General features: G+C 39.8%; 3 protein-coding genes across 4 annotated transcripts in view; all 3 read left to right on the top strand.

Moving 5' to 3' along the window:
• LOC122648939 (vesicle-associated protein 2-1-like) overlaps positions 1 to 4,465 on the top strand; it is a 40,119-nt gene extending 35,654 nt beyond the window's left edge. The window contains exons 7-8 of the mRNA XM_043842262.1: positions 3,409 to 3,483; positions 4,243 to 4,465. Of these exons, the coding sequence (XP_043698197.1) occupies positions 3,409 to 3,483; positions 4,243 to 4,377 (210 nt within the window). The 3' untranslated portion in view covers positions 4,378 to 4,465. The remainder of the gene's footprint in view (positions 1 to 3,408; positions 3,484 to 4,242) is intronic.
• A 4,550-nt stretch (positions 4,466 to 9,015) lies between these two features.
• Positions 9,016 to 10,223, top strand: LOC122672445. 2 transcript variants are annotated; one of them, XM_043869918.1, is made up of 2 exons: positions 9,016 to 9,802; positions 9,954 to 10,223. In XM_043869918.1, exons 1-2 carry the CDS (start codon positions 9,373 to 9,375, stop codon positions 10,205 to 10,207), a joined length of 684 nt encoding a protein of 227 aa, XP_043725853.1. In that variant the 5' UTR covers positions 9,016 to 9,372; the 3' UTR covers positions 10,208 to 10,223. The 2 variants fall into 2 exon arrangements, with proteins under 2 accessions (XP_043725853.1, XP_043725860.1); XM_043869925.1 differs by having other exon boundaries at positions 9,021 to 9,802; positions 9,939 to 10,223.
• Positions 10,224 to 11,618: 1,395 nt separating this feature from the next.
• On the top strand, positions 11,619 to 18,614 carry LOC122672429 (cell division cycle 7-related protein kinase-like). Its single transcript, XM_043869908.1, has 13 exons — positions 11,619 to 12,578; positions 12,746 to 12,812; positions 12,912 to 12,974; positions 13,807 to 13,870; positions 13,960 to 14,053; positions 14,126 to 14,209; positions 14,305 to 14,394; positions 14,490 to 14,517; positions 15,043 to 15,573; positions 15,673 to 15,734; positions 17,787 to 17,896; positions 17,983 to 18,070; positions 18,151 to 18,614. Exons 1-13 carry the CDS (start codon positions 11,637 to 11,639, stop codon positions 18,415 to 18,417), a joined length of 2,490 nt encoding a protein of 829 aa, XP_043725843.1. The 5' UTR covers positions 11,619 to 11,636; the 3' UTR covers positions 18,418 to 18,614.
• The last annotated feature ends 6,876 nt before the right edge of the window (positions 18,615 to 25,490 follow it).

Below are 25,490 nucleotides of genomic sequence, written 5' to 3'. Positions count from 1 at the left end.
GGGTGGTCTCTGTCGAGCTATTTTTGGGCTGGGAATTGGTTGACGTTCCTGGGAGATATGAAGGGGTATTTTGAGGTCTGAGGTGGTGGTTCTAACAGTGGCTGGGTTAACAGTCGGTTGATTGCGTATAGTCGAGTTCACCTGTGCCATAGATGGGGCATTTGGGATCACCTGGAAATTTGGCGTGGTAGGCGGGTTCACAGGGAGATTTGATGGGGAGGTCAGGTTCAGTGGGACATTCGTTATGTTATTATCTGGGCTATTTGGGCTCGACACGACTTGGCTCTGAGATGATGATTGAATGGTCAAGGGTAAGGCTGTTGGTGTGTATTGTGATGGGCTTTGGATATGTACTTGGTCTTGGTTTAGTGGGCCTACTCCTGAGAGGAATATAGTAGCCAGGTGGGGTAGTAGGGACAGAATCAGGGAGGATATGTGGGTTTGGGGAGGTGCACGCGGGGATGGGGCCATGGACGATATTGGGAGGTGAGCAAGTACGGACGATAGGTGCTGAAGGCTCAGTGTCAGATTTGGGGATGATGGAAGATCATATTGATGATCATAAGGGCCTGGGAGCATCATAGATGATACGGTCTGCGGCAAGCCGTTACCAGCAGGGGTAGTGGGAGGTATATTGACAGGATGACCAGGGAATGTTGGTTGTGGGCGTGGGGTTTGATTGATGGTAGAGAAGACGAGTGGCAAGGCAACGATAGAAGTGTCAGAAAGGTTGTTCGGATTGAAACCTGCATCTTCTCCGACAACGGGAGGAGTATTTTGGCTCCCTCAAGAGTCAGAGACATTCGATGACGACCTTGAACAATGAAAGTGCTCTGACTGTTCATACTCCATAACAATAGCTGTCTCGAGTTATTTGTTATCTGGAATGGAGCCTCGCAACTGAGGACCAAGTCGGTTGGTTATCCTGACCCAGGCAGGCATTTCCGGTGAAACAAGATGCTGCTGTTCCTCAAACATTTCTGAGCAGCGAGATTCTTCATGTCCAATGGGATTGCAGATATAGAAATATCGGGGCAAACGTTCATTCTTGACTACAATCTCCATGCGGGTGCCTGATCTTCTCCGGATAGTTATAACCTGCTTTAAAGGTTTCTTAATGTCCACATTCACTCTGCATCTGAAATATTGAATGTGGTTGCCGAACTGAAACCCTTGAATCGTCATGGCCTTTTGAGGAACACCCACCTTAGCAGCGACCTGAAATGCGAACTCCATTGTGAATAAATCCAGTGGGATAGCATGAAACTGGGTCCATAAATCTGTGGAACTGGAAGCTCCAATCACCGTCGTCTCTCCAGTTCTCCAACAGTCAAAGGTTACCAAACACCGACCAAGGGCCTTCCTCGAGAACGTTCCACATATCGGTGGGGTGTTGGAATCAAAATAGAAAGCAGTTTGATATCTCCACTGGAAGATTAGTCTTCCAGGCTGCTGGAAAAGCTTCATGCACTGCTTGCTTGCGAAAAGGTTTTCCTGGCAGAATGTATCCCACTAAGGTGTTGGCCCAAGAGAGGGCTGTGGTGTCCTCCAGTTCATCATCAACATCTAGCAGTTCTTCTTCATCAGTGAGGTCTGGAGGTTCTGGTGGAAGCAGCCGTGGATTGTCGGTCATTCTAGGGGGCAGACGACTGTTTTCCGATGTCATTCTGAAAACGCCACAAAAAAACGAATAAAAACACTCACTTGGGAGGAGGGGAGAGCAACACTCGCTTTGGAGGAGTTCCAGCAAACAGTGCTCGGTAAAGAACAAGAAGAAAAACAGTTTATTTTGAATTCAGATATTTGATTACACAATATTATTCTTTTGTCCCTTTGCCTTTCTTTTTCCTCTTGATAGGTAGAAATCCAGTGGTAAGCTGGTCTTGTTTCAGGTGAAGGAACTCCCTCATATGGGCTCCTTTTGATGAGATGATGCAAACCCGAGAGGGTAAGCAAACCAAGATCGAATCTGGAAGAGAATAGGGGCAGGAATGATGAAGGTTGGTGGTGATGATGATGAAGATGGATAGATAGATGTAGAACTGGAGTCCCACCAGTCTACCAGCTGTAGGAATCCCACCTAGGCCACCACCAAGGAGATCCACCTTGGATGTAAACGCTGAGATCTACAGCCACTTGAGTCCACAAGCAAAGTCACACCAAAAAGAGCAATTTCAAAATTCTGGAGGTTATATGAAACCCCCCCCCCCCCCCACACACACACACACACACACACGTTTTGCCTTTATATAGAAAATGTGTAGGCTAAAGCCTCAATTACATTGAGAATACAAAAGGACTTTTGGGTTTCCCCACACCTAGAAAATAGACCCAATAAAACATTAAATATATTGACTACAACTTTCAAACTTCTAACTAGGAAATTTAAAGAGTAACTATATCTAGGAACTTAAAACAATCTCATTAACTCTACCTGGTCACACGTGCACAACTCCACAACCATGAAGGTAACTCAACCCAACTTTCATTCCATCTCTAATCATGTTGGTGATTACCTGGATATAAATAAGAATAAAAGACTTGACCATAAACCAAAAAATAAATACTGATCCAATGAAACTGGAAAACCAACATAATCTACCCAAAAATACAAATAAAGTAAAAGATTACAATTTTATTTCCTACCAACCCATATTGGACCAAAAGCCAGTTTGGGGACCGGTTCATCTTGGTCTAGGTTTCCAGATCGGGTCATGCCGATCTAGACATAGTAATGCTACTTCATCATAAACACATAATAAAGTGATCTCAATGGTCATGTTTCTTGAAGACTGAAGAGATTGGTAAAATGGGGATGATCAGAGACCTCATTACATTCCTTCTATTTTTGGCTGAGCCAGATTCAACTTGGTCTACTTGTATTGGGTCTCCTTTGCATTTTATTCTTCTTCTTCTTTTCTTTGGTTGGGGTTTTGGGGGAAGGCTGTTTGCAGCTTGAATTTGTTTAAGAAGCTGCTGTTCTTTTAGCTGTATTGCATTATATCTAATCCTCCTCTGACTTGGAAAATGACACCTATTAGTTCTGTTATTGGCTCTATTGTGCTTCAAAATTTTCTATCCTTCTTGGTGAAGGTGTTGTTGCATTTATGCCCACCCGTAGTCTTTTTCTGATTCATACACTGAAAGAGATCACATTTACCACTGTCACCTGGAGGTTATTTTCCTTCACTCCAAGTTTCCTGTTGTTTGAGACAATGTATTTTCAGTACAGGATCCGATGTGATTGTGTTGTATTTTTTTTCTTCCTTGAAGTAAAATTTTGAATTTTTGAGATGTTTTATGGTAACAGGTATTTTTAAGCTGCTACATTCAAATCAGGACTAACAAAACAAGTTCTTATTCTTTTTTTTTATCCTTTCTATTAATTCCTTCTTTTTTTCCTTGTAGATTCGTGAAGTGCAGCGTCTGAAGGAGGAAAGACACACAGCTCTTCAACAAACAATGCAACTGCAACATGAACTGGTACTAATCCATCCATTTATCCCCATTTCATTTGTTATTTATTTAGCTGGCATCTCGGTAAGCATATAGATGGGAGATGGATGCAATGGAAATAGGTTTTGCGTTCTGGAAATTATTTCTACATTTTGTCTGTCAAAGATCGTGGTTATCCATCAACATGTGAGAATAGATTTTTTGACCGAATAACTAGGGTAGATGCAGATGCAGCAGGGCTTGTCGATATCAGAAGTTAAACCTGCCTAGTTGACTGGCTTGCCAGGACTCTAGTCCAACCACTTTGCTTACTATCATATATGCTTTATGTAGATAGGAAAATCTAGGGGCCCATCTTTTAGATTTACGGATTGTTGAAAACATTTGTCACCATACCATGTGCTGAACATTTTAGGGAGGTGGAGATATTGTTCGCTTCACACCTGGAACAAGATTGACCACTTATCTAATGACCATAGCACGAATTACTCCCACAATCTTTTTGATGGTTAGCAATGAATTTGATGGATGTCTAGAAATAAACTCCATTTTGGCTGCAAACATGGGGAGTTCAATGATATAATTTGTCTTATCCCCTCGTTAACACATTTCTTTCACATGTCAGCGCAGTTTATACAGCATATGACAAATTATAAAATTCTGGAAGTCAACTAATCTGAACGGGGAGATGTTGGATCTGGTTTATCTATGCATATGGGGACTCTTTTTGGTATCAGATACACTCCTTATGAGTAATGACAATGACATCCCTTTCTTCTTGTTCAGGAGAGGTTGAAGAGACTAAGTCGTCGGAAAAGTGATCCAGGCTTCTCCATATCATTTGTATTATTTGTGGGACTCATTGGTGCCATGGTTGGTTTTATCTTAAACTTCGCATTGTCTGCTCCACCTACAGAATAACTTGATTTTTTCAGGTCCTCATGAGATAATCTTGTCCACCCACATGTAATTTTGAATGCTCCATTGAATGGAAATATGTTTACCATAACATATGCACTGTCTATTGCTCTCCAAAGCAATCAAGAAAAAATGGCTGTTGATAGCTATTTCCAAGGCACAAATCCTCAATCCATGATTCTCACTAGTACACAAAAGCAGTTGAATTTAATTGCTTAAACTGACATATCAACTACCACTTACTAAATGTAGAGAGTTGCCTGGTCTAATCGTGGTAAGCTTTTCTGTTCAGATGGTCTTAGATTCAAGCTTTGCAATTTATAACTTACATTGTCCCTTCTTCATCAAAAACTTACATTATCACTTCTGTGTTTTATCAGGTTTCTAGTACAATATTACTGAATTGCTAGTCAAGGCGACTAAGTGGCAAGTTGGAGCATTGGAACTGACTCAGATAACCTAAATCACCCAAGATAACAACTTGATTGTACATACACTTCAAAAAAAAAACTGACAACAACTACTTGATTATACACTGAGTTTGCCTGAGATCAGATTTTGGTTGATTTGTTCAAGTTCCAAAGTGACTTGTGAGTTGTGAGTTTTAAAACAGTGGCTGTGATAAATTAGGGAAAGAGAATGCCACCTAGTCAATCATTTCACATGCCTGTGTCAGGGTGCAAGGGCAGTGTGTTTTGCGCAACCGGTGTTCTTTCTCCCTTAAAATTAGGCCATTGTTCAAATTTGAGGTAAGTTACCATTAATGATGTGTAAATAACTACTTTGTTGATTTAATCCCAGTATGGTAGCGGAATAGTGTCAATAAAATTGGGGTTTGGCTTAAACTGATCTGATTCAGATCCCCCACACCAGTCTGTTTAACATGTTATATGGAGTCCTAGGCATAGGAAACCTCATAAAATACGAAAAATAAGAAAAAATAAATGATTTTTCTAACATGTGATTGAATTTGATGTCACAGTTTTTTGACATGCATTGTCTCCCAAATCAAGTTGTTGGTTTGTGGGTTCTTCAGCTGTTGGCTTGTAATCTACAAGATTTGTATACTTTGAGGATCATATACAGGGTTTTAGGGATTGGTTTGGATCTGCCAAACCAATAGATTTGGTCTATATCGGATCTGTAATACGGTATGGATAAAGGATAAAATTGTCAAAATACGGTATGATATCAGTACCTTTAAGGGAAAAACCATCCGATATGGTCAATACAGATCGATACCAATACTGATACTAATCTTGGTCCGATCCCGAGACCAAAAACCTGATCATATGGTATCGATAATCAATAGATTTGCATTGTGGCCAACCCCAGCCTCAAACAAATAGAAATGGCAAACTTATTTTTGGAAAGAAAAACATTAAGGCAGCATTTGGTATGCATTCTAAGCCAATGTCACATTCTCCGATGATAAAAATAGTTGTTTTTTATCGCCTGAGAATGCGAAATCGACCTAGAATGTATTCCAAGAATGTATACCAAACACAGCCTAACATAAAATAGCAGAAATACCATCCACAAAGTCAAACCATCGAATCACTTCCATAGAATCTGTCCAGGTCTCTACTTCTGTGTATCCCATCTGCACCGCCCCTGGAAATCTTTGTTGCAAGTCCCTTGACCTGTGCTTCTTGAGTGCATCCAGTGACACCAAAATCCATATTTGCCCAAACTAAGTTATGGTGCAAAAAAAGAGAATAACAGCCCACCCAGATGTGGCAGAGGAGAAATCAAAGTTACCATAGAAAATGAATACAAGACGATCCTTTGATGGCAGTTCTAAATAGAAAGAAAGGGATAAAGAGAAACTATCATTAACTACAAGTGTAGGAGCAGAGAAGTGAAAAATATGTAAACCATCAACCTATCTTCAAATTTTAGAGATAATAAATAAGGGTTTAGGAGAGGCATGTTGAAAAATGAATTGATTACAAGCCTGCCATAAAAAGTAGAACATAATAGAAGCAATAACAAATATATTAGAGTCATTGTGAATAATAGGGATGATATTTTGCTGCTACTCAAGTTGCAGTAACTTTCCTGCTACCCGGGTTCATAGTCAAAGAAATGGAATACAACAACAACAACAAACTTAGTCTTATCGCATCTTAATGGGGTCGACTACATGGATCCAAACAAATAAAACAAAGGAAAACTGAGTTCTAACCAAAAAGGAAAGGAAAAGATGGAAAAAGCAGGATGGGGGAGGAGAAGAGCAATGAAAAAGGAAAACGCAAAATGAAAAAAGGAAATAAATAGTAAGAGGGACGAGGCACAGCCCAACTCGTCATGAGAATTAACTAAATGGGATCTGGTACATGTATCCTTGCCCTCCAATAGGCTCTATCTGAGGTCATACTTGGTACAAGGCTTACACTATGCATATCTTTCCTCACCACTTCTCCTATGGTTATTTTAGGCCTACCCCTAGTTCTTTTAACTCCTTCAATCGAAATCTCGAAGGGTCTCGGAGAGTATTTTGTAAAATACTAAAACCTATGAGGGAATCTGTGAACCTGAAGAAGAAGTGAATTATTCCATTTCTTTGGCTATGAGCCCAAGTAGCAGCAAAATTTTTGTCGAAGAATAACTTCTTCCTGGTGGATACACCAGCAACAAAGAATTTCCAGCAAGCTTAAACTTTGGAGGAGGTTTTATTTAGTATGAAATTAAGTGAATAAAGTATCCCCCCTCTAGTCTCCCCCACCCCCCCCCCCCCAGCCAAGCAAAAGAGCTTAGACTTTCATATGTTTAGTTCTTTTACATTAGTCTTATAATGATCTTCATGATAGTGACTCTGTAATGCTCTTATATGATATATGATGATCATCCATGGATTAATATCTTCCTGTTATTCTGTTTGTTGTGTCTTCTCCATAAGTAATGCATATAGTATAGATTCTCTTTGTAAATTTCATGATTTCATGTTAGATGTAGGCTTTTAGATCTCATGTTTTGCATCTCACGATGTCTCATGTATTGGTTTTATTCATGATATCTCTTCCATGTTTTCCTCTTTTATTTTGTACTGTTAGAGTAGGTGTTTAGTCGATGATTTTTAGGGTTTTACCTTGATTTCATTGTTATCATCTCAAATCGATGTGTTTTCAAGTTCTCTGTCGAGGAGCGTATCTAGGTACAGGCTGTGCCCAGACACATGGGGCGGGGTAGGGGCAAGGTTTGGGTCATTCAAGGGGGGGGGGGGGGGGCAGGTCATTTGGCCCACCCCCATGTGTCTGAGCATACCCTGCGCCCCCTTCTCGTAGTCGTCAAATGACAAAAGTTCGTCAAAGTTAATAATTCCTTGTTGAGGGTAGTGAGCTAATTACATTTCATTCTTTCAAATAGCTTCCTCATCTTTTCATTTTTCATTTAATCATCATGTTTAATGGAACAACTAAGAAACATCGCACAGATCCAAAAGCTAAAGGCACCAAGTTGAGCTTATTCAAGAAACCTCGACCAATCTTCCAAAGCAATGTGAGAAAGAGAGGCATTCATAGAGAGGAAACCACATAAAAAATTCAACTCTCGAGAAAACCAAAAGAGAGGGAGGGCTCCAAGCCTCCAACAGGATTGGGTTGGGCAGAGCTTTTTAAAATCCCAATCCAACCCTAAGTCGCCTTAGCTTGGTCCAAGCCCGCCCCAACCCTGAGCCGCCCTCAATGTTGGATCGGCTAACCCTGATTAGTCTTGATCGAGGAGAATAAGAAGCATATAAATGGGTAGCAAATTAACACTTTCCACATGATAGTGAACTGAAAGTACCAGTAACAATAATTTAAGGAAACCAAAATTTCAAAGTAATACCATACTTATATAGTTCCAAAACAAAAACATCTAATAATTATCATCTCTACTAGTATGGGTTATGATATTATATTAGGATTCTTTGTTTTAATCGTAGTACAAAGGATTAGGCAATGAGATTGTCATTGCTGTCCAAATATAACATGACTATAATATGAATACTAATATTAATCTAATGTCGTTATACATCAACTAATTTGAAGAAAGCATCACAATTAATTAAATTCATGTTTAACGAATAAGAGCATAAAACCCGAAGAAGACAGGGCTGAGCTCAACCTGGCTCTACCCGGTTCTAACTTAGGGACAGAAATTCCCCATGGCTTGGGCTGACAGGGCCAAACTTACACCCTTGGGTAAATTGATACCCACCTCTCTTTCTCTCATCGTTGTCCCCCCAATTCGCTGTCCCCTCCAATTTCTCACATGGGAGTGAAAATGACCACCCTACCCCCTGACCGAAAACATTGCCCAAGGTGGGATCCACTCCCTCCCTATTAGAGGAATTGGAGGAATTAGAGGTGCCTGCAAATTGGAGGTAATAATTATTCCTCTCTCTCTCTCTCTCTCTCCCTCCCTCCCTGTCTCTGTGTTGATGAGGCCGGCTCAGGTTCACGTACGAGATGGTTCTCGTACGTGAACCTCACCGGACTCCCTTTTTAATCACCACTACAATCGCTGAATCGCATTTGGGAAAAGCGCGGGAACTTCGCACGTGTTAAGTATTGAAACCCAGCGTGAGCCGCTTTCGCGCCTCTTCTCCTCTCTAATTTCCAAGCTCTCCTGCTTTCAATTTGTCTGAAAATCTGATCGCAGTCTCTTTCTTCTTCTCTCTCTCTCTCTCTACCTCATTAGAGAGGTCTTCAAACACGCAGAGTTTTTTGGAGTTATCAGGAGGTACATTCCAACTCATCAGCTTCTTAAAGGTAAGCTTTTCTGCAACATTTTCTGGAAACCTAGTTTGATATTCTTAATGGGTACCAGCATAATACTGTTCCATTTTGTTTTTAATTCTCCACCCCCGAACAAATTCTCATTGTCATCAACAGAAGATCTGAAACACAGATCGATGGTAACTGAGGAACCTGGTTTTTTCATGAAGGAGCTCAGATCTGAAATTTGGAACCGCATCCAATTTCGGCTTTAGTGATTTCATTTTAGGAAGCCATGGTGGCTTTCTTAAGCGACTCGGAGCAGTGTTGTGGGAGCGAAGCAGACAGAGAGAAAGCGTGGCATCTACTGGCGGTTTTATTAAGCATAGGACGTCCAGCTCGTCTTGCGGAACTCTCCGCCAGATGTACTCTGTTCCACGCATCGCCTGATTTTGTCCAATTCCTCTGCTTGATCCCTCATTCGCCTCTGTTCTTGACGGGTGATCTGTTTGTCACAATCTCTTTGGCTGCCTTCTTGGCTTTTGAAGAATTTGTATCTAAGGCTCTTGATGGCTTTGTTCCTTGGGTCACGCTTAGGGTTTTTGAATCGAGAAGAATAACGAACAGTGTTGTCCAAACGTATTTTCGTAAACGGAAGGGACCAGAAACTATTTCTGTACTGCTTCCCGATTCGAAAAGGAGATTACTTTTGCCTTCTGAAAATGGTAAGATCGGAGTATTCTTAGCTCTACTGCAGTTAATTTACTTTTTTTCCCCCCTTTCTTTCCAATTTATTTATGATGTTCTTTTGTACATTATTTCGTAATGTTTATCCAACCTGTATAGACTATACTGATACAAATGAACTGTAAACAGATGAAAACAATAAAATTTCGTTCGCTTTGGCAAATAGGATCACATGCGATTCTGCTGAGGTATTAATTTTATTCTTGACCAATTTGTTCCTGAATTACCTTTTCCTTTGGCTTATTCGTAGGTATTATTTTTTCCCTATCAATTTCATTTTTTTTCCTGTTTATGATTCAATCTATTTGAGTGATGCAACCTTACTGATTTCCATAGCTTTGGCTCTAGTGCTTGTATGCTTCTTAGGAGCTTACTATCCTTAATGTGGACAGTTAACACCACCCTACCCCACCCCCCACCGCCGAAGAAAAAAAAAGGGGAAAAATTATTTAAATGTCTATGTGAAGATGAACTTCACTTCAGTCTACTAATTTGAGCCATGTGAGGGTTGACCCATTTGAACTGATTGCTGGATAGATAAAACACCTCATGGGTTGTATACAAGTCAAATTTCATGGCCCATCTCATCTATATGGCCCACCATATAATGGGTTTTCCCAGTGTATTTTCAGCTGTCAGATCTGTGGGTACTGATGTGGCTTTTTTAACCTTTGGATAGATAGATGAGTAAGATGACCATGTGAATTGCCATCTTTCAAATTTCGAGGTCAAGCTCAATGATATAGCCTGCTATGTAGTCAACCTATTCCCTTGGTATTATCACTTGTCAGCCATTCAAATCTTGGCCAAAATTGACACATTGGCTGTGCTACATGGTGTGATGTTTTTGCCTTTAGGGCATAAACTGGCCACATGAGTCAAAGATGATCTATAGAACATGTCCACAAAATTCAGACTCCACAGCAGTTGCCTAATGGCAGATATTTAGGGCTATGTACATGAGCTTCTTGACAAGCTGTGAAGGAATCTCTAAGCCAAAAGTAAAGAACTTCTAAAAATGTTTTTCCTTCATATGAAAAATGTGTAGTATTTAGAAGAAGCTCGTTAACTCTGACAAAAAAAGTTATAATCTCAAGGAATGTGTCCACATGTCCTTGTCTTCTTAGTATTAACAGAATACATTTTGCAAAATTATTATTAGTTTTGGTAGTTTAAGTATCCCCATAATGTGTATGTTCTCATGAATGGAATTAATTGACGAGGGTCCACACAAGCAGTGGAACGTGTGTTTTAATTACTACACTGTTAGTCCATATTGGTGAAAATAAATGTACATATTTTTTTCATTTTCTGGCCAAGAGGTTGACATACATAAGTTGTATAGACAGTGGAAATCCTAAATCATGATAAAAGAAACTAAGAATTTTTTGGTTTGTCAAAATTTATTCTGCTATTAAATCATCATATATAAAATTTCAGGTTTGTAGTCCCAAAAAAAGGCTGGAACTTCCTTAAATTTTAGGCTGCAAGGTTTCCTTTCATCACCTTTTGCATTTCCTCACCTTTCAGCAATAGCTGTATCAATAGAGGTTGATCCAGGAAAAGTCTATATGAGGATGTCATGGCTTTTAGCTTTCTTTTACTGATAAAATTCTGAATTTAAGAAAAATGTCTTAAATTCATTGGTTCATCATCATGCAGCTTATGAATTCTCTGAGTCATGCAGGGACTTGTTGATATCACAAACAATATTATTTACCTGTTTCTAACCTCCATCTATTTCTTTTTGTGTATTGTTAGCTTTTAACCCATTGGTTCATCATCATGGGCAGCTTATGAATTCTCTGAGTTATGCAGGGACATGTTGATATCGCAAACAATATGATCACAGACATGAATCTGAATTATGACTTGCGGCCTATGACCTCCTTGCTTATTGATTTGGATGTTGGGGTTTCAAGTTTTAGGTTGAAGAACAATGATTTAGGATTTGAAAATGAATGCAAGAAATTAATTGTGCAGAAAAAGTTACTTGGACTTGTACATACACCCACTGTCGAACATAGTAGGCCTATAAGAGTTACAGAACATGAGCCTGATCTGCGACCAGTTCTGCTATCAGGTATGGAGAACTCTATGTTAGATAAGGACACTCAAATGGATGACATGGAGTTAAGCAGTGGAACGAATTTAACTGTAGCATCTTGTCCAGAAGTAGATTGGCAATACAGCGGTTCAGTTGTGGGGGCTGTTACTGACGGTAATCATCTTTGTGGAGCTTCTGGAAGCAGACTAATTGAAGATGCAGGGATTGAGGAGGGGGTTTGTGGCTGGGAAGAGCAAAATATTAGTGAATCTGATGCTCCCAAAGAAGATCCAGAAAACACTGTCCCACCAGATAATGATGCTCAACTGAGGGAAATTCCCAGAAAGGATTTCAAACCAGTGAACACATTGAACAGTAATACTTGGATGACATCTTTTAGAAATGAGCAAAGAGCTACTCTGGTGGAAACCCAGGATGTTTTTCCATCACCTGAGCATGCTATGGCCCCAAAGCAGCGAACAAGATCCTTTGTCAAGCTAAAAACTCTGCAAAAAGATGCTTCTACTATAGGATCATCCGTTCTTTCTGGATCATTAGACTATAATAAAGTTGTTAACTCTGATAAGCAGCTGGAGAAAAATAAGAGATATCAAATGTTTAGCTCCATGAAACAGAAGTCAAAGCAGAATCGTAAAGACAAGAATACCAAAGAAAACAGGGCTGATCCCTCCTTAATGTTACCCAAGGTAGGCTTGAGTCCAGTAATGAGAGCTGTATAATACCCACATGTCTTGTTTATTGATAAGTGATGTCCTATTGTTGAGGGTTGTGCTATCTTGATTAAGTTATGGTATTCTGGTTGTCCTATTGGAAGTTTTGCAATTCATAAGAATGATTTATGGTCACTCTGCAGGATCATTCAGAGCCAGTAACACTACCAAACTTTGAATCCTTCATCATAGAGGAAGAAGAAGGGTCAGGTATTGAAACATTTTATTTGTTTGTTTTCTGGCTAAATTACCCTTAACAATTTAGTATAACAGTTCTGCTAAACGCTGCCTCTTCACACAAATATGCAGGTGGCTATGGCACTGTTTACAGGGCTCGGAGAAAGGATGATGGAAAACTTTTTGCTATTAAATGTGAGATATGGAGAAGCTTTTAATGTGCTTTTTATTATTATAATGTATAACTCTAATAAGAGAGAACTAATATTTTCTTCTAATATAACTTCTCTTTTGATTTGTGTCATAAAATTTTGAACTGCTTAATACCCTTGGCCTATTTCCATTAGATATCAATTTTATGCTACCGGGTGTTCACTGTTCAGAGCGGTCCAAGCCAAATTGTGGCAGTTCCTTCCATTCATTTGGCTGTATGATGAAAGTTGCGCTAGGGATGTCAGATGCTATTGGAGCAATATAGTTATTCCTGGTTGTATTTTAAAGGGAAAAACATCGTTTTCACAGCCCCATGTAGGTAACTTCTATCTCAAGGGTACCATTTTGAGCCACGTGGCAGGATGTTATGGTGATTCCTTCCCTTGGATAGATAGTGTAGGTTTGGATTACCCACGTGTCAACTTTCAAACGTAATTCCATCAAATATCCTTTTGGGTACTGGCATGCATCCTTGTAATTTTCAGCCGTCTATGTATGCCCATGCATATTACTGTAGTCCCTAGATTTTCAATGCTTTATTTTTGCCACTCGGCTTTGTCCATTTGGGCTGAAACTTGATGTGTAGGAACCTGCCCACAAAATCTGGGACTAATCCGACATGCCATATAGCAGATACTTGGGCTGTTGAACTAAGCTTATCTCAATGGGCTGTATTGGTGGGTTAATGGATTCAAGATAATTACGTCTTTGAAAAAAATATAAATATTACTTCCATACTGAAAACAACTAGTTTCATATTACATCTCAGTAAATGTCCATCAAAAGGTATCCCATAATGCATGTTTGACTGCAGATCCTCATGCAAATGCTCACACACATCATGTGAAGAATGAGCTGAAAATGTTGGAGCGATTTGGGTAGGGAGACTATTACTGGCTATCTGAAAAGTCTCAATTTTATCTTTAATCAAGACTTGCAAATTTATATACAATTTCTTTTGATGCAGGGGTAGGAACTTTGTGATCAAGTACGAGGGCTCTTTCAAGAACGGCAACTCAGAGTGCTTTCTTCTGGAGCATGTTGAGCATGACAGACCTGAGGTAATTATTGAATGACTTGGTAGTTTGTCTTGTTAATCTTTTCTCTCACACCTGTTCTACCCTAATTTGTAGGTGCTGAAGAGAGAAATAGATATATTTCAGCTCCAGTGGTATGGTTATTGTATGTTCCAAGCCCTAGCAAGTCTGCATAAACAGGTAGGAAGTCTGCAATGGTTTTTTGCTGGCCTGGTTAACTCGTTTGCTCTCTCTCTCTCTCTCTCTCTCTCTCTGATATTTTCAAAAATTTGCAGGGAATAGTGCATAGAGATGTCAAGCCTGGGAATTTCCTTTTCTCCCGTAAGCTAAACAAAGGTTACCTCATTGACTTTAACCTAGCCGTGGTCAGTGACAAATTTTTCTTGCTATTTCTTGATATTTTAAGTTAGTTTCTCTTGATCAAAGTGTATGTGATGGTTTTCTTGGCTCTATTTTGCAGGATATACAGCAGAAGTATGGCCACAGCAGTAAGTTCCTTGTCCTTTTTGCTTTCTTCTTTTAACCTTCTAGTTTGTTTCTTTGTTCTTAAGCTCCAGAGGTATCACGATTTGGTCTTAAAAGAATCAACAGGAAACTATGTTTAACTGGGTCTTATGTTATATTAATCTAACTCAGCTAAACCTTGTCCCAACTAAATGGATTTTGCTATGGGAATCCTGTTTAGCTTCAGAACTCCATTTAAATTTTAAAGCCATATTTGGTGTTAACTGAAAGCCTTCCATGTCTTTTCTCACCACTCCGTAGTTCATTTTCAGTCTACACCCCTCCTGTTCTTCTGTCTCCTCTAATCTCACTGGCATCTGGCGCCCTTTCTAAATAATCACCATTGCTTATTTTGTCTATTTGTGTTCTCTACGTGTCGTGTTCATGCATTTATCTCTACTATTTGAACTATATAATTTAATCAACAAAATTTTCTTTCTGTAATGTCTTCCATGTTCATGCCATCTCATGAGAAGAGTAAAGGTTAAGAGTTCTGTTTCTCTGATCAGGCAAATCAAAGACAAGACATAATACAAACTTCAACTATGTTCCTATTCCCAGTACCAAATCTGTTTTAACTACAAAAGGTAGGAAAGTGCTGAGTGGTAGAGTCTGGGAAGCTGTCAATCAGGAGGCAGCCAAGGATAACAAGACATCTCTTGGACCCAAAAATGTGAAAAAGAGAGCTGATGTTAGTAATCCAAAGGCCTACCTTGAGTTGAGCAACAAAACTACATTCAGAAGCCAAGGTGCAGATGGCTCTGGAATAACCTCAACCAAGGATGCAACAAGCACTAGAACTCCTTCGGCAGAGAGGTTGAGGGAACCTCTTCCATGCCAAGGAAGGAAGGAACTGATCAGTTTGGTGCAGGCGGCAATGAAAAGTCCAAATCATGATGCAGTTCGTGTTACAGGTTCTCAAAGGAAGAGGGTAGCTGCTCCTCTTGGGAAAGTGGAAGGCAAACTTTTTTACCCGACTCCAATGCCACTTCATTCTACTGGTGTTGCTGTTGCTGGTGCTGGCCTATTAAAGAATAAAGGTGTGTGTGTCCCATGTATTAGATAATGCAACCTCTTAGTTTAGTAGTTAGTTCTATCATTTTCCAAAAAAAGACTGACCATGGTTTGGTTGTTTGTAGGGGATGGAAAATACAAAAAAGAAGGTCCTTGTGTTGGAACTAAGGGTTTCCGGGCTCCAGAGGTAAGACTTTGCAATGCTCTTCGGCTTTTAAATCTAGTAATCTTCACTTCTGCCTAAATCTCCAGTTTATGCTACATTTTCCTTAACGATTGGTGTTTGGGTCTCATTTATATCATCACTATCACTGTGTTACACTCATATTTAGATCGTACCCAGTGCACAAGGCTCCTGCATTTAGCAGGGTCTAGGGAGGGTAAAATGGACGCAGCCTTACCCCTGTTTCCAGAGAGGCTGTTTCCAGTGTGTTATACTCATATGATTGTGGGAAAATTATTTGTCTATCTTAAGTAAAATCATTTAAGAAAATTAATTGTAATAGAAATACAGTCAACTCAACTCCTCTCCACCAATCCCTATCTGAAATCATCTTCCCTTTCCAGTATTATAAATAAGGGAAGTAGTTTTCTGTCCGGGAGTGTGGCCTACACCAGCACTCCCATGTGTCTATCTCTCTCCTCCTCAAAACAAGGGGGTAAAGGTGACTTTTCAAATGGGGAGGAGAGAGATAGACTCATGGGAGTGCTGGCATAGGCCACACTCCCAGACAGAGAACTTTCTCCCTATAAATAATAAGCAGTTCACTTATGTATATGAGAAGTTAAACATGTACTGTATTTGATACTTGTGGCACAAAACAGAAACATAATATGAGGGTTAGAATAATAATGGACATTTTGGTGAAGGATCACATGAACTTTCTTGATGTTTTGGACATAATGGCTAGAATAATGCATTTTATGGGAAAGATACATCTTTGATTGCCTTGTTCATATGCGATGGAGCATAATGTCATTTTGAAAATATCTAAACCCAAAAGTTTGAACTGTTGGGTGGAGGGAATCATAGGTATATGAGGCCACGGAAGAGGGGTAATAGATGTGGGACTATTCTCCCAACAGTCCCATCACGTGAAGACAGGACGGAACTGCATACAGATGTACGGATAGAACGGACAGAATGGAAACAAGGCAGGATTGGGACCTGCTCTAATACCATGTAAATATCCCACCCAAAAGTTCAAACTGTGAGTGGAGGGACTCACAGGTATGTGAGGTGACAGAAGGCTTATATTTGGATTGAATATCCCTTTTAATTCGATAGCAAGTCCCTCCAAAGGGCACTGTGATCCAAGAGTCGGATCTACTGTAATGAAGTGTAACAAAAAAAAAATAGAAACTTAGGACTAACAGAATTAGTAACTAAAGTAAAACTAAAATAACTTCGAAACAGTTGGTCAGATGATTATCAAGTTAAAGATGCATGGAATTCTAACAGGGAAGGACAATACTAAAAGAAGGGATCAATCCAAGGGCTGGATTGTCCAGAAAAGCATATTAGTTCCCTGCAACTAGAATTAGCTAGTTAACAGAAACCAGGAATCAGACCTACAAAATAGAAGTTAAAAAGTGACATTCAATGGTTAAGACAGTAGGAAAAAGATGGAGAAATATGTAATAACACCCTAATAATCATAGACTGAGAAGAGGACAATCAAACAGCTACAAAACTGGACTGTCAGAAACTGTGGGTGACTGAAAAGCTCGGAACCTGCAGAAACTGTCTTGAACAACTATATGAAATAAATTAGAACAAAATAAAAGTTGAGATGCACCTAGAATGGCTATAAAGCATGTTTTTTTTTTAAAAAAAAAAAAAACCTACATGGAAATAGCAATTAGATAATTAGAAACTCAAAGATCCTGCAGCTCCCATCTTTCCCATGCCACCTTTCCTCATAGGCCTCAAAATCTGTCAAAAGATCTCCCTTAATTGCTGCTGGTCAATGGTTACATGGGGCAGAACATAGGCTTGACATATGGGCTTAATTATAGTCAATTTATGGACCCAGGTGTGGGCCTGTCTATGACAAGTCAACGGCCAGAAAAAAGGCTTGGTTTGGGCTGGTCATGACTTGACCCAACTGGACTATTTAGGGGCCCGTTTGGGCTGGCCTTCTACTGCATCAACATGTCTATAGCACACACATGCACAAAGATATAGACATATAGTGCTGTTACATTAAGTGATCTTAATGCTGGGTGATTTGTTCAGGTCTTGTTCAGATCTCCTCATCAAGGTTTCAAAGTTGATGTTTGGTCTGCCGGGGTAACCCTACTTTACCTGATGATTGGAAGAACACCATTTGTTGGGGACCCTGAACAGTAAAATTACTGCTCTTGACATACAGTTAACTTGTAAATTTTAGTCTTGAATTCTGTCTCACTGACCACGCTGTTGTTTTCGGCAGGAACATAAAGGATATTGCGAAGTTGAGGGGTAGCGAAGATATATGGGAAGTAGCCAAGTTGCACGACCGTGAATCCTCATTCCCTGTGGTACCCATTACATCAAAATTTGGTTTATATGATTATTGAACAACCAATGCCTTGTTTTAAAAAGTGTCCCTTTCTTTCAGGAACTGTTAGATATACAGGCTTTACCGTCAATGGGACTGCGAGAGTGGTGTGAAGTGAACACAAAGAGACCAGACTTCCTTGAGCTAATCCCCAGATCACTAATTGATCTAGTGGACAAGTGCTTGATGGTGAACCCAAGACTGAGGATCAGTGCAGAAGAAGCTTTGAGACATGAGTTTTTTGCCTCATGCCATGAGAATTTGAGGAAGCAGAGGCTTCTCAGGCGGGGGCTTAGCTTGGACTCAGAAAGCCCCCGCCAACACTAAATAAATGTCATTTTTGCTGTGAAGGTTTCAGTCTCACATGGCAAGTCTAATTGGAGCTCTGGAGGTTTCAGCTCAGAGCTTCTAACTGACATCAGTTGTAATGCTAACCCCTGTGTTCTTTCTTTTTTGAATGTGGTATCTTGTAAATTTTCTATCTTTTATTTTTAAAAAAAATAATAATAAAAGAACTGTCAATCTCAGTGGCTAGTGGTTCATTATTAATTGTTGCATAGAATTTGCTTTTGCTCTGTGGTACCTCTGTGCCAATGATTGGAATCTAATTCGTAGGAAAGCAAAAGTGATGTAGATCGAAGCATGAAGAAGACCAAATAAGAAGAAAAAATTACTGTATATGTGAACAGTGCCTCACAACACTGTTCACGTAAACAGTGTTTTGGGGGCTGATATGGACTGTTGGCTTAGAAGAGTTGATTTTTAGTGTTATTTTTATTATTAGACACTTATTTAGTTTCTTATTTGAGTTGTAATCTTAATCGGGAATCATAGTTCTGTTAGGAATCTTAGTTTAAGTCTATTTTCTATTTTATGAGTTTATTAATTAGTTTCTTATTTAGATTAGGTTGAGTTGCTTTATTAGAAATACATGTATGTGGCTAAATAGAAAAGAGATAGAGATTGAAGAGAAAAGAGCTATTGATGAAGTTGTGAGATGCGGCAACGGTGAGATACTGTGGGTGAGAAGTCTTGGGTGAGAGGATGATGGGCTGAGATAGCTGATCTTATTCCCCCTATCTATATCCATTTCTCTTTATTTCCTATCTTTTGATGTTCTTCTTCATATGTAAATAGAAAATAACAATAAAAAAGAGTTTCAGTTATTAAATGTTATTCCTTTTATTGTATTGATCTTGTTGTAATTGATCTCCCGTTGGTTTTCTTGGCTCAAGGTTGAATTTATATTAGTTGGTATCAGAGACAACTATGGTCAGCCACTTTGTTAGTTAAAACGGGAATTGCAAAAAAAGGTGTCCGAGACGGACATGTTTTAAACGGATCAAAACTTGAACGGAATGGTCAACAATATTGTCAAATACGTCAAGAACAGCCAAAGAATGAAAACGGACAGTACGCATTTTAAACGTTTAAATTCAAACAATATGATATACAAAAAAAGGGCAATATACATATATTTTGAGGTATTATTATCTAATTAATATTTGCATTTAAAATATCATAACATCCAATTATTCAAAAATTGTATTTATTATCTTTTGTGCTTTCATTTTATATTAAAGCCTTTGATTTAATAACTTAACATTGGTTGATGGTATGTCAAGCTAAAGAGTGGAAAACTAGTTTGAGTACAATCTTCTTTTCCTAGATTTAGTCCCACATCGTGTAGGTTTAGAAACTCAATGGGGAGAGCATTCTATAAAAGGGAAACCTTTTGCAAGATTTAGACATAGATGTCACTCTCACTTTACGTGAGCGGTATGACAACCTGACATCTCCTCATGTGGGAATGTGTATTTTTGGATGATTTAGTCAAACTGTCTAATAAATGCAATTAAAGTTTCCGTTTTTTTCATATATAAAAAACGGCAAAGCATTTTAAACGTGTTTTGAACGGTTAGTTCAGCCGAACCCATTTTTTCCCGACTCTTTCAAATCAGTTCGGCAATTCGTGTTTAAAACGGAATAAAAATGGTACACCATTTTATTCGCGTTTTAAATGCATTTTAACTAATATAGATCAGCCATGAGGATGGATGTGCACAACAAGGAGCGTTGTCTAAGAATAATCAAAACTCGAGGATGGTTTTTTTTTTTTCAAGATGGGGAGAATTGATGTTGATCGAAGCATGAAGAAGACTAAAGAAGAAAAAATATTACTGTTCATTTGAACAATAACTTGCGGTATTGTTCATGCGATACTGTTCACGTGAATAGAGATTTGGGGGCTGATATAGACTGTTGGCTTAGAGGAGTTGATTTCTGGTGTTATTTTTATTATTAGACACTTATTTAGTTTCATATTTGAGTTGTAATCCTAATTGGGAATCCTAGTTCTGTTAGGAATCCTAGTTAGAGTCTAGTTTCTATTTTATAGGTTTTATTAATTAGTTTCTTAGATTAGGATTTGGTTGTTTTATTATTGGCAATAACAATGAATGAACAAATAAGAAAAGAGAAGAGAGAAGAAAATAGGCTGCCCGAACAACCAAAATTAGTTGAACTCCCCCTTACCACCGAATATATTAGATTAGGTAAAGCAAAATACAAAATAACATAAACACCCCAAAATACCCCTGACTAAGAACTCTTATCTCAAGTTATTGTTCATGTGAACAGTGTATGGTATTATTCACGTGAACAGTATCCAAAGCACTTTAACACTCCCCCTCAAGCTGGAGCATAGATGTTAATCATGCCCAGCTTTTTACAAATGTAATTAATTCTCCCACTCCCTAAAGACTTAGTAAAAACATCAGCTAATTGTTCTCCTGTGCGAACATGTTGTGGAGCATTGAGACCTTGTTGTAGTTTTTCTCGAACAAAATGACAATCAACTTCTATGTGCTTTGTCCTCTCATGGAGCACTGGTTTGGAATCAATATGAATAGCAGCTTGATTGTCACACCATAACTGCATAGGAGACTCATCAACAAACTTCAATTCAACCAACAACTGCTTCATCTACATCAACTCACATGTAACTTGTGCCATAACCCAATATTCCGACTTTGCACTTGATCAAGCCACTACTAGTTGCTTCTTTCTCTTCCAAGACACCAAATTTTCACCCATGAAGACACAATAACTAGTAGTAGACCTCCTATCAACAGGAGACCCAGCCCAATCAGCATCACAAAAACCCTCAACACTTCTGTGGCCGTGATCAGAGTAAAGTAAACCACGACCTGGAGCCTTCTTGAGATATCTCAAAATCCGAATCACAGCATCCCAATGTGATATCTTGGGAGAGGACATAAACTAACTCACTATACTGACCGAAAAAGCAATGTCTAGTCGAGTCACAGTGAGATAATTTAGCTTGCCGACAAGTCTTCGATACTTTTTTGGATCCTCAAGGACATCCCCACCATCGCTTGTAAGCTTTAAATTAGGATCCATTGGAGTATCCAAAGGTTTAGGCCCAAACATACCTGTTTCTGTAACCAGGTCTAGAACATATTTTCTCTGAGAAAGAGAAATGTCTTTGCCTGATCGAGCAACTTCAACACCAAGAAAATACTTCAATTTTGCCATGGTCCTTAGTTTGAAACTTATACTGTAAATGCACATTTAACTGCTTTATGCCTTCAACATCATCACCAGTGATGACTATATCATCCACATACACCACCAAAAATAGTTTACCAGCCTTGCTATGACGGTAGAACACCAAATGGTCACTACCACACCGAAACAGCCCAAATTCTAGAACAACATCAGAGAATCTCCCAAACTAGGCTCTAGAAGATTGCTTCAGACCATACAATGACTTCTTGAGTTTGTAAACCAGACCAGATTCCCCCTAAGTAACAGACCCAGGGGTTGCTCCATATAAACCTCCTCATAAAGATCGTCGTGAAGAAAAGCATTCTTCACATCTAACTGATATAATGACCAGTGGTGGGAGGTTGTAAGAGAGATCAAAAGATGAACAAATGCAAGCTTGGCAACAGGGGAAAAAGTGTTTAAATAATCAACCCCAAAAACCTAGGTATAACCCTTTGCCAACAAATGAGCCTTTAAACGAGCCAACGAACCATCAGGGTTCACCTTAACAACATACACCCACCGACAACCAACAACTGTCTTACCAGTAGGTAAGGGAACCAAATCCCAGGTGTGATTAGTCTCCAAAGGTGCCAATTTCTCCTCCATAGTTGTCCTCCAGCCAGAATGAGATAACGCTTCCAAAACAGACTTGGGTGGAGTATAAGACTCAATTATAGAAAGACGAGTATGAAAAGTAGCAGACAAACCAGTATAGGAAACAAAGTTAGATAAAGGATGTTGGGTATAACTACGAACACCCTTTCGAAGAGCAATAGGAATATCAAGATCAGAAGTGGGAACACTTAACTGAGGAACCGGATCTGCAGATGAAGTAGATGCGGGAGGTTCTGTAGAGGCCGGGGGTGCTGCATCAACATGAGGATGACGAACAAAAGTGAACCGAACAGGAGGAGGAGCTACCGAACAGGAGGAGGAGGCGGAGGTGGAGACGTAACTGCAGTCGATGGAACCTGTGAAAAAGACTGTTGCTCAACATATAAAGGAAGATCATCGTCCAATTTAAACAACACAAAAGACCCATCATTATAAGAGGTGGACTCAAATAAGGAAACATTGACGGAGACAAAATACTTGTTGAGTACAAGGAAATAACACCGTTAACCTTTTTGAATGCGCAAATATCCCAAGAAAATACATTAGTGGCCTTGGGATCTAACTTCGACAAACCTGGACGATGATCACGAATAAAGTAAACACAACTAAAAATATGGGGAGGCAAGACAAACAGTGGTTCAGATGGAATAAGAAGATAATGGGGAATACCACCCTTCAACACAGAAGACGGCATGCGATTTATAAGAAAGCAGGCAGTCAAAACAGCATCAGCCCAAAAAACCTTTGGTACTTTCATTTAAAAAAGAATGGAACAGGTCACCTCCATCAAATGTCTATTCTTTCATTCAGCCACACCGTTTTGTTGTGGTGTGTCTAAACAAGAAGACTAGTGTAACATACCACGATCAGCCATAAAAGAATTAAACGGTGCTGAAAAATACTCCTTTGCATTGTCACTACGTAAAACACGAATAGACATATCGAATTGAGTTTGAATTTCAGTAACAAAAACAAAAAAAATTGAAAGTAACTCTTGAATAGTATTCAACAAAAGTAACAAAATATTTGAATCCCAACTTAGAAGAGACAGGATAAGGGCCCCATACATCAGAATGCACTAAAGAGAAAGGGTGCGCAGACTGTTTATTGACTCTAGGGGAATAACTCACACAGTGGAGTTTTCACTGTGTGAGTTATTCAAACTGACATGACTCACACTCTAAACGAGAAAGAGAAAGAAAGCGAGAATCTAATTTCTGTAAGCTCTGTAAAGACGGATGTCCCAACCGACTATGAACTTGGTGTGGAGATAGAACACTGGAACATGCAATCGAAGGAGAGTCTTCAAGTAGATACAATCCCCCTTTCTCACGTCCCCTACCAAGCATCATCTTTGTCGTAAGATCCTAAAAAACACAAGAACCATAATAGAATGTCACTGAACAATTATAAGCTTTAGTAAGCTTACTGACAGAAAACATGTTAAAAGAAAAATCAGGTAAATAAAGGACAAAAGACAACGATAAAGATTTATTTAGATAGACAGTACCAGTGCCATTAACTTTAGCTAAGGAACCATTAGCTAATGTAACACTAGATTCAGAAGAATGAAAAGAAGAAAAATTACCTGACATACCAGACATATGATCAGACGCTCCTAAATCAATAATCTAGGGGCGAAAAGATGATAAATAGGTAATGGCATTGCCTGTCTGGATGAAAGTAGTTGTGGAGGATGTAAAGGGCTGAAAAATCTGAAACTGTGTGAATCGTGCATAATCCTCATCAGATAGTTTCACCATCTTACCTTTAAAGATGGAACAAAAGATTCGGTACTAGCAGCTGAATTAGCATACTGTTGTTGTGGTGGTTTGCCATGAAGCTTCCAATAAAAGCGTTGGATATGTCCTGGACGACCATAGTGGTTATAAGTCTTCACTGAACCAGATTTATCAGAATTTTGTGAATTTGAATTAGAACTTCCACCATTAAAACCTCCACTATTATGTCTTCCACCACCACGGCCTCCACAGCCTTTTCCTTGGCCAGAGGCAACAAGGGCTGAACTATCACCAGTGATAGGTGTAGACTCATGAGAACTTTCATGGGAGACTTGAAGAACATGTGAAAATGTCTCTACAAGAGAGGCTACCTTATCACCTCCAAGAATACTTGAACAAACTGAGTCATAATATGGAGCCAATCCTCCCAAGAACCCCATAACCGCGAGTTGTTCTCGTTGGTCCTACATGATGAGTCATAAATCACCCAACCAACTGGAGGTTGCCACGTGGATGTGTTGAGACCGAGGCCTTGAGCTGAGCCGAGCACGACCCAGATCGGGCCGAACCGTTCACCTAGAAGGAAGCAACACTTCATTTCTGACCTGGCCGACCACTCAGTCCGCTGAGGACCAGGCCGAGCACCCGGTATGCGACGCCATAACTCATTCAAGGGGAGTAAATGATCTCCTCAGTATGGCCGAGGCTCAAGCCGGCTGAGGCTCAACCTAGTCGAGCCGTGAGCCGAGTCCATACAGGTCGGCCCAAAATCGGCCGCCATGATTTGGCCGAGCTCCAGCATGGTCGGGGAAACTCCCAGCCACATATGCCGAGGCCACGACCATCGGAGGCCGAGCACCGAGGCCACGGCTGCCCGAGGCAGAGCACTGAGGCCGAGCATCGAGGCCGAGCCCTCCTCCACATAAGCTACCATAACGCCCCACCGGGGATCACGGTGCCATGTCAGCACCCCCTGAGTATCGCGGGATAAGGATCGAGCCACGATCCCGTCATGATACCAAATCATACTCCAATAAGGACTCTTACCTTAGTGATAGTCCGACCCCGAAAATAACTCTCCACTCTGCCCTACACGAAAGAGCCCTACCAATAGAGGACTCTTACCATACAAGGACTCCTCCAACCGCCTCACCTCATTCTATAAATATGGAGCTCAAACGCTTATCTCACTTTTTACTAGCTGCTACACTGCTGCACTGGAGACCTGACTTGTGCGTCGGAGAGTCCTAGGTCGAAGCCACACCGGCTCTCTTGCACTTACTCGGTTTTTGTAGGCTCATCCGTGGGCGAACCGGGCGACGGAGGTTTTCACACGTAGAATTTGAAGAAATTTTTTCAGTAAAGTATTTAGCTCGGCTCGGCTTCGAGCGAGCACATCCAAATGTACCTGGCCTCAGCTAAACAATTTGATTCAATAAATTCAGTTTCTCCCACATCTACAAACGCATT

The sequence above is a fragment of the Telopea speciosissima genome, chromosome 1 (assembly GCF_018873765.1).
Source record: "Telopea speciosissima isolate NSW1024214 ecotype Mountain lineage chromosome 1, Tspe_v1, whole genome shotgun sequence".
NCBI lineage: Eukaryota > Viridiplantae > Streptophyta > Magnoliopsida > Proteales > Proteaceae > Telopea > Telopea speciosissima.
This window is presented reverse-complemented; position numbering and strand designations above follow the sequence as displayed.

Coding starts and splice junctions, on each gene's coding strand:
- LOC122672445 (XM_043869918.1), top strand. CDS start 9,373: ATGGTGGCTTTCTTAAGCGACTCGGAGCAGTGTTGTGGGAGCGAAGCA. Junction 9,803..9,953: donor ACTTTTGCCTTCTGAAAATG/GTAAGATCGGAG, acceptor AACTGTAAACAG/ATGAAAACAATAAAATTTCG.
- LOC122672429 (XM_043869908.1), top strand. CDS start 11,637: ATGCAGGGACATGTTGATATCGCAAACAATATGATCACAGACATGAAT. Junction 14,210..14,304: donor TAGCAAGTCTGCATAAACAG/GTAGGAAGTCTG, acceptor AAAAATTTGCAG/GGAATAGTGCATAGAGATGT. Junction 18,071..18,150: donor GTGAATCCTCATTCCCTGTG/GTACCCATTACA, acceptor CCTTTCTTTCAG/GAACTGTTAGATATACAGGC.